This window comes from Fonticula alba, assembly GCF_000388065.1.
Source record: "Fonticula alba strain ATCC 38817 unplaced genomic scaffold supercont2.8, whole genome shotgun sequence".
Taxonomy (NCBI): domain Eukaryota; order Rotosphaerida; family Fonticulaceae; genus Fonticula; species Fonticula alba.
In genome coordinates, this window is record NW_009242978.1 from 843,245 (window position 1) to 850,733 (window position 7,489).

At 65.4% G+C, this 7,489-nt stretch overlaps 3 protein-coding genes across 3 annotated transcripts in view; 1 reads left to right on the plus strand and 2 right to left on the minus strand.

Moving 5' to 3' along the window:
- The window catches only part of H696_04841 (hypothetical protein), a gene marked incomplete at both ends in the record, with an annotated part of 4,615 nt that extends 2,620 nt beyond the window's left edge, over window positions 1–1,995 (plus strand). Inside the window, 3 exons of the mRNA XM_009498706.1 lie at window positions 67–325; window positions 460–746; window positions 987–1,995. Coding sequence (XP_009496981.1) covers window positions 67–325; window positions 460–746; window positions 987–1,995 — 1,555 coding nt within the window. The remainder of the gene's footprint in view (window positions 1–66; window positions 326–459; window positions 747–986) is intronic.
- A 567-nt stretch (window positions 1,996–2,562) lies between these two features.
- H696_04842 (hypothetical protein) lies at window positions 2,563–4,293 on the minus strand (the record flags this gene model as incomplete). The annotated part of the gene is made up of 3 exons (XM_009498707.1): window positions 2,563–3,422; window positions 3,667–3,840; window positions 3,969–4,293. 3 exons carry the CDS (start codon window positions 4,291–4,293, stop codon window positions 2,635–2,637), a joined length of 1,287 nt encoding a protein of 428 aa, XP_009496982.1. The 3' UTR covers window positions 2,563–2,634.
- A 748-nt stretch (window positions 4,294–5,041) lies between these two features.
- H696_04843 (26S protease regulatory subunit 10B like A) lies at window positions 5,042–7,354 on the minus strand. The gene is made up of 9 exons (XM_009498708.1): window positions 7,239–7,354; window positions 6,980–7,099; window positions 6,782–6,906; window positions 6,517–6,627; window positions 6,180–6,396; window positions 5,919–6,037; window positions 5,739–5,808; window positions 5,497–5,631; window positions 5,042–5,323 (listed from the first exon to the last, which is right to left on the minus strand). Exons 1-9 carry the CDS (start codon window positions 7,318–7,320, stop codon window positions 5,133–5,135), a joined length of 1,170 nt encoding a protein of 389 aa, XP_009496983.1. The 5' UTR covers window positions 7,321–7,354; the 3' UTR covers window positions 5,042–5,132.
- Between the last annotated feature and the right edge of the window lie 135 nt (window positions 7,355–7,489).

Consider the following 7,489-nt stretch of genomic DNA (forward strand, 5'->3'; position numbering starts at 1 on the left):
GGGGGGGGGGGGGGGGGGGGGAACTGAGCCGAGCAGCGGAGGCCTGCTTTCCGTACCAAGCGCCAGCGCCTATCTTTCTCTGTCTTTTTCCCACTGCTTGGGCTTTTCGCTGGCCGGGCGCCCCACATGGCGCGATGATGCACACCCGTGTGTTGACCCTGCCCTCGTTGTCTGGCCGCCTGCCTGCCGACCAAAAGACTTCTCCCTGCCTGGCGCGTACTACCACTGCACGCTGGATGTCACCGAGGCCGACTCGGCCGGGGTGTTCAGCTCGCGGATAAGCCTGCTTCGTGGGCACTTTGCCCTGCTACGCGTATCTCGGAAGGTATGCACACATGAGCGCGCACATATGTGCACCTGCGGTTGCAGTTGCATTTGCACGGGCCCATCGGCCACCGGCCGCGAGGTCTTGCATGTTGACCCTCCTTCCGTGTCCTCCCCCTGGTGCTGGGGCAATAGCGTTTCCCTCGCGGCGTCCGAGTCAGGGTTTGGCCAACACTGGCGGCCGCCGATGCACCGACCCTGCGCTGCTTCCAGTTCCGGGACTCCGGGCTCATTGCCCTTGGCTCGGCCGAGTCCGGCCCTGGCACCCTGTCGGCGATGCTCGACGTGCATGTGGAGGTCCGCCATGCGACCGGGTCGCCTGCTCCTGGGGACATCCACGGCATCGGGTTTGTCCTTGGCGATGCCTCGGCCGCGGTGGCCCTCAATCTGGAGAAGGTCCTCGACAATACTGGCCAGCTTGTGTGCGTGCCTGGCTCTGGGACTTGCCTGTCTTATTTTATCCCCCTCCCCTCCCCCTTCGCTCGCGTTTCCTCTCTTTGGCCTCGTCCGCTCGACTGCCGGCCCTCTCCCTGACATGTCCCGTTACCTGCATATGCACATGCACACACGCATGCATACGCACACACACACACACACACACAACGACATGCAACGACACACACATAACAACACACAACACACACACACACTCATATACACAGTCCCAGGCCCGAGTCAAAGTCGCCTGCCAAGGAGAAGCCCACGCTGCCGGTTGCAACGACTGCCACGACCAATGCCCGTCGGCCCATTTCGCCCGCGTCGCCCATTTCGCCTGCTCGGGCGTCTCGAGAGCCGGCTGATCCTGCCCTGGACCCGGCTCGGGCGATTGCCGAGCTCCGACAAATCATCGCCCAGCATGAGAAGGTTCTCCACCACTTGGCGGCGGCCACATTGTCCCTGGGCCCGGGGGCCGAGGACCCAACCTTCGAGCCGCCAAACCCGGCGGACGGGCGATCGCCCCTGGACCAGCTGTATGAGACGCTCAAGGCGCGCCAGCACTCGCGCGAGGCAACCTTCCTGGCCCGGCATCAGGGCTCGGGGGCCGAGCTGCTCGGCGCGACCCCGGCCACGGTCGAACCCCCGGAGGGGCTACTCCAGCGGGCCCTGAGCGCCGTTCCACTTGGCGGCCTGCGTGAGTGGCTTGGTGGCAGGCTCGCCCCTCGGCACCCTCCGTCCGGGGGAAGCGCCATTTTCCTGTGCGGCGAGTGCGGCAGCACCCAGGGAGGCCCGATCGGCGGGCCGGGCTCCGGAGCAGGCCCCGGCGACACCACCAGCGCCGGGGGGCTGCTGGGGACCTTCTCCTCGTCGCTCTGGCTGCCCGGCTTCGGGAAGCACTACCCGACGCGGCGGCGCCCGGGCACCGCCGGCCCCGCCATCCAGGGCGGCCCGGTGCCCGGGAATTGCCCGCACTGCGGGTGCCCGATAGCCGTCGGCCCCAACGGAGCGGCGGGCCCGCAGCCCTCGGCCTCGCTATCCACGCATCGGCTCTTCGGCCTCGGGGCCACCGGGTCCCTCGAGGAGGAGGATCTGGCCCCCCTGCCGCTGATGCTGATGCTCATCGCCCTGGCAGCCTTGTTCGGGTATCTGGTGGGGGCGTGGATTGTCCGTCGCGGCGGGGGGGCCGGTGGAGCCGGGGTCGGAGCCGATCCCGGTGCCATTGCCAGCCACTAGCGCATGTCCCTCTCTCTCTCTCTCTCTCTTGTGATCCTTCTGCGCGCGCTTCGGCCGGCCGGCTGGCCGCAGCCGAGTGCGGAGAGTCGCGATCGCAGGTGGCCGTCCTCCCGGCTTTTTTTTCCCCCTCCTGCCCCTCGGCTGGCGACACCCTTGTGCCCCCTCTCCCGCGCGGAGACATACTATACGAGCCTTTCTTGGATGCGTTTGTGCATCTTTTTGCCTTCTCCCCCCTTGCCCTCCTGCCTTTCGGCCCCCAAGCCTGGCCGTCGTGGATGTACCACTGTGCAGATCCGGGCGGGAGCATACACATGGAACTTGCTCGGGCGCATGCACGCATGCACCCTGCAAACGCGCGTGCTGTGCCGCATACCGGGGCAAGCCCGCTTGCTTCCCGGAGACAGGGAAATGGACAGGTGCACACATTTGCATACATACGGGCGCGGGGGGCGGGGGGGGGGGGGGGATATGCACGCGTGCAAATGAACACAGCCGCATTTGCGTGCCGACTTTTCATTCGGAGGATCTCAAGGACAAACAGGGGGGAGGGGGCCAGAGGGGAGAGAGAGAGAGAGAGGGGGGGGGGGGACAGATGACGGGGACCGGCCAAGGGAAGGCCACAGACCCGAGCGGGCCCTGCTACCACCCAAGATCGAAGTCTTCGTCCTGGTCGGCCAGGTAGGAGGTGGAGTCCGGGCTGCCATGCTGCGCGGCGGTGTCGCCGGTCGTCGGAGACACGGCGTCGTTCGCGGCATCCCCCTCGCCGGCAGGCGGCGATGGCCCCTCCCCGGGGGTGGGAGCATGCCCGGAAGCGGCCGGCTGGCCTGGCGCACCGGGCAGGTGCCCGGCGAAGCTGGAAGGGGTGCCCCCGAGCCCGGGACCAGGCGCCTCTTCGGCCGTCCAGTGGAATGTGCTTCCGGCGTCGCCGGGCGACGTGACCCCGCCCGGGGCCGGGCCACCGGGGCCCTCGGTGGCCAGCTGCCCGGACAGCTGCCGAAGCTCGTCCTCCTCCATGTCCGAATAGTCCGACTCGTGGTGATCGCCCTCCATGCCGTAGAACATGGCCATGACATCCGGATAAGCCTGGGCCGGAGGGTGCTGCGCGAGTGCCGAGCCTGCTGCCACCGTGGCCGAGGCCGAGCCATCGGCAAAGCCGGCATCCTCGGGAGCCTCGGTCGACTTGGCGGCGGCTGCGGCTGCGGCGGCGGCCGCGGCAGCGGCCGCCGCTTGCGACCCAGTATCCGTGGCCCCGCGGGCCGACGCCTCCAGAGTCATTTGCATGAGGCCCGAGATGGCCATCATATCGACCGTCGGATTGGGCGGCATATGCGGCGTGAAGGGGAGGTTGGGGTTGGACTTGGGTGGGGCGGTGCTCGTGTAGCTGACTCGATGCGAATAGGACACCAGGCTGTCGACGGTCATCTTGGCTGTGTGTGTGTGTGTGTGTGTGTGTGTGTGTGTGGATGTGTGTGGATGTGTGTGGATGTGTGTGGATGTGTGTGGATGTGTGTGGATGTGTGTGGGTGTGGATGTGGGTGTGCGTGCGGAGCTGGGATTAGCAAGGGGTACCCGAGGGCGCTGGACGGGGTCCAGCCTAAGGCACGGAGAAAGAGAGAGAGAGAGAGAGAGAAAGGGAGAGAGAAAAGGGGGACTGAGAGAAAAAACACGCACCCTTGGAAGCCATATCCATGAGGGCCAGGCTCTGCTGGGCCATTTCGGCATAGTGGTCCAGCTGCGTCTCAGATGAGTGGAGCAGTTGCAGGGCATTGACGATATCCCGCTCGGCTGATTGATACGCCTCCTCAATCAGGTGAATGCGCCGTTGCATCATCTGGTGCAGGTGGACTGGGGAGGACGGCGAGCAGGAGGAGGGAATCAGAGCCGGAAGCCCGCCAACACCCCGGCCCGGGGACGGGGACAGGGACAGCCATGCCAAGGCCGGGCCCGGAGGCCAAAGAAGGGAGAAAACGCACGCTCATCGAGATCCCGCTGGAAGATGGAATCCACCTCGACCAGGGCATCGGTCACACTCAGCACGCGGTGGGCGTTGGCCCCGATGGGTGCTGTGACAGTTCGGCTGCCGGCCGGGGTGAGCTCTGCCCGAGGTGCGGCGCTGTCCCTCCCATGCGGGGAGCCGACCCCAAGGGCAGCCCCGGTGGGTGCCGGCCGCGAGTCTGTCCCAGGATCCGCCGGGCCAACGCCCTGCGTCGCCAGGGTATTCACGGCCAGGATCAGCTCCTCGGCCAGCTTGGCATACGCGTCGAGGGACACCAACAGCCGTGTCTTCAGGTTGGCCATGGCGCTGGTGGAGCTGGCGGATGGAAGACACGAGGAGAGGCGCGGCGCACGTGCGAACGGAAGGGAGGGAGGAAAGCCGCGAGGGTAGGGGCCCGAGAGGGAGAGAGAGGGAGCGCGCGCGCGAGAGAGAGAGAGAGAGAGAGAGAGAGAGAGAGAGAGAGAGAGGGAAAGGGGGGGAGGGAGGCAGTGGGAGGGAAGGAAAGGAGGCGCAAGGGCGGGGCAAGGGGGGGGGGGGGGTTCCTGGGGTGGACTTCAAGGGCGGGGCGAAGCGGGCTGAGGGGCGGGGATGCTTTCGACCAGGCGAGGAACCGGGGCGCGGAGTGGGGTGGAGGTCGCGCACCGGCCGAACGATCGTCGGGGGAGGTCGCCTTTAGACTAGTCGGGTCATGTGATCCGCGTCCGGCTATTTTCCACACACATAAAATCCCCGCATCCATGGGAGTGGGCTGGGGGGAGAGGGGGGGGGGGGGATGGCGCAGGGGGCGACCAAAAGGCAGGGGGGAAGGGCTGGGCAAGATAAAAGTACAAGGACTACCATCCGGCGCAATGGGGCGAGGGGCAGTCTGAGGTGTGAGAGGGGAGGGACATCTCTGTGCGCAACCGGGAGGCGGTCGGGTGTTGGAAAGTGCGCGTGCGTGTGCGTGTGTATATGCTTGAACACACATGCACCGCGCACGCACGAGGGCAGGAAAAGAGGAGCAGCCAATGTGAAAACGCCGGTAGCTGTGCAGAAAGAGAGAGAGAGAGAGAGAGAGAGAGAGAGAGAGTCGCGACGTCAGGACGGCACAAGGCACAAGGAGAGCTGTGTGCGTGTTGACGAGCGCATGAGTGGGTTCCGCTCAGAGCTTCTGGTAGTCGAGCTTGGTCTCCAGCTGCTTGGCCTCGGCCAGCTTACGAGTGGCCTTCATGAAGTCCTCCTGAATGACATAGTCGCGCTCATCACGGATGGCAAACATGCCGGCCTCGGTACAGATGTTCCGGAGATCGGCACCGTTGAAGCCGTCCGACAGCTTGACAATGGCCTCGTAGTCTGAGAGAAGGAGCGCATGGGGAGAAGGAGAGGGAGAGAGAAAGCAGGGATGTCAGAAGGCGTGCGGGGGAGAGAGAGAGAGAGAGAGAGAGCCGGAGAACGTCCAGCCGTGCGCGTGTATGTTTGTCTTCAGATGTGCCCACACACAGGAGGCGGTAGAGGGAATGACGCACCAATCTCCTCCTCGCCACGGGCAAGAACCGACGCATGAATGCGAAGGACATCCAGGCGGCCCTGCTCATTGGGCAGGGGGATCTCGATCTTGCGGTCCAGACGACCAGGGCGCATGAGCGCCGGATCCAGGGTATCTGGCAAGTGAAGAAGAGGAGGAGGGGGGGGGGGGCAAGAGCCAAGGGAAGGATGAGTTAGTGGGAGCCGGAAGGGGCGGGGGCGGATGGCGGAATGGCAGACGAACCAGGACGGTTGGTGGCCATGATGATCTTCACCTGGCCAAGGACGTCGAAGCCGTCCATCTGGTTGAGGAGCTGGAAACAGGACAGACGAGGAGGGAAGAGGTTCGGGAGGGGGGGGGGGACATATGAGTCAACGAGATGGAGCGGGGCGCAAAAAAAAAAAGACACATGCGCAGACATACCTCCATGAGGGTGCGCTGAATCTCACGATCGGCCGACGTGCCCTCGGAGAAACGCCGGCCACCAATGGCGTCGATCTCATCCATGAAGATGATGCATGGCTGGTGGTCGCGAGCGTAGTCTGTGCAATGGGAAAGGCGGGGTCAGTGAACGGTCGGCTGCTAAGAGCAAGAGAGGGAGAGAGGGAGAGAGGGAGATGGAGGCACAAGGGGAGGGGCGAGCAAGGTCCCCCCCCCCCGCAAAAGGGGAGAATGGCGGCGCACCGAACATCTCACGGATCAGGCGGGCCGACTCGCCAATGTACTTGTCCACCAGGGCCGAGGACACGACCTTCAGGAAGTTGGCGTCGACATTGGACGCAATCGCACGAGCGATCAGGGTCTTGCCGGTACCGGGCGGGCCGTACAGGAGAACACCCTTGGGCGGCTTGATGCCCACGCGCAGGAAGAGGTCCGGGTTGTTGAGGGGAAGCTCGATGACCTGAAGCACACCCGGCAATCGGGGAAGCATGGAAGGGGGGCGCGAGAGACCGGGAAAGCGGTGGCGAAGGTGAGCCAAGCCGGAGGGGGAGGAGTGCTGCAGAAGGCAAGGGTGACGCACTTCGCGAATCTCGCGGATCTGCTCCTGCAGACCACCGACGGCGCTGTATGGCACGTCACCGGGATCCTCAACGGCCATGTTGTACACAAGAGGGTCGACCTCACGAGGCAGCTGAGAAGGGCCCGCCACCGGGGGGGGTATAGAAACGCACAGACGAAGGGGGGGGCGGGGGGGATGGCCAGTCAGCGGGGCGAGGTGGCGGGCTGGTGGGGGGGGAAACACCGTGGGAAGGGATGATGACGGCCCGCAAGCCGGCAGCAAGTACCTTCTTCATGATGGTCAGAGTGGTCATGTCCAGAGACACGCGCGTGCCCTGGGTGAGCTTGGTCTTGTCGATGCGGGTCCGGCAGCCAACCACATAGCGCGGGCCGTTGGAAGCCTTGACGATGACTGGGCGCGCGGGGCAGGTGTGTCAGGAGCAAGCGGCAAGAGGAAGATGGCCCAGGCAGGGAGGCAGACGCACAGCGCTCATCGTCAAGCTGCTTCAGCACCTCGCCGACGATCTGACCGACGGACTGCAGGGCCTTCAGGTCATTCTCCGACTTGTTGATGTCGCGCTCGAGACGGTCATTCTCGGCGCGGACTGCCAGCGCGAGGGGAGGAAGAGCACACCAAGGGGGCCGGGCGGGAGAAGGGTCAGAGAACGCTCGAGGAGAGAGGGGTGGTTTTGGAGGAAGGGGGCGAGGGGGGAGGGGCAAGGAAAGCCGGTCGGAGAGACGCACGCGTCTGGAAGCGCGAGCTGACACGCTCATAGCGGTTCTTCGAATCGGTGAACTTGTTCAAGAGCGCGGCACGGTCGGACATCTTCTCTTCTTCTTGGTGTTCGGCCGGGGATCGCTGGCCACGACATCACGCGAACCGGGCCGGAGGAAGGCGGGAGGGTCAGTCGCGCGTGGGAGGCAACAGGGGCAGCAAGACAGGCCCAGGGGATGAGCGGAGGAGGGCGAGGGGGGCGGCGGGCGGGGGAGGGAAA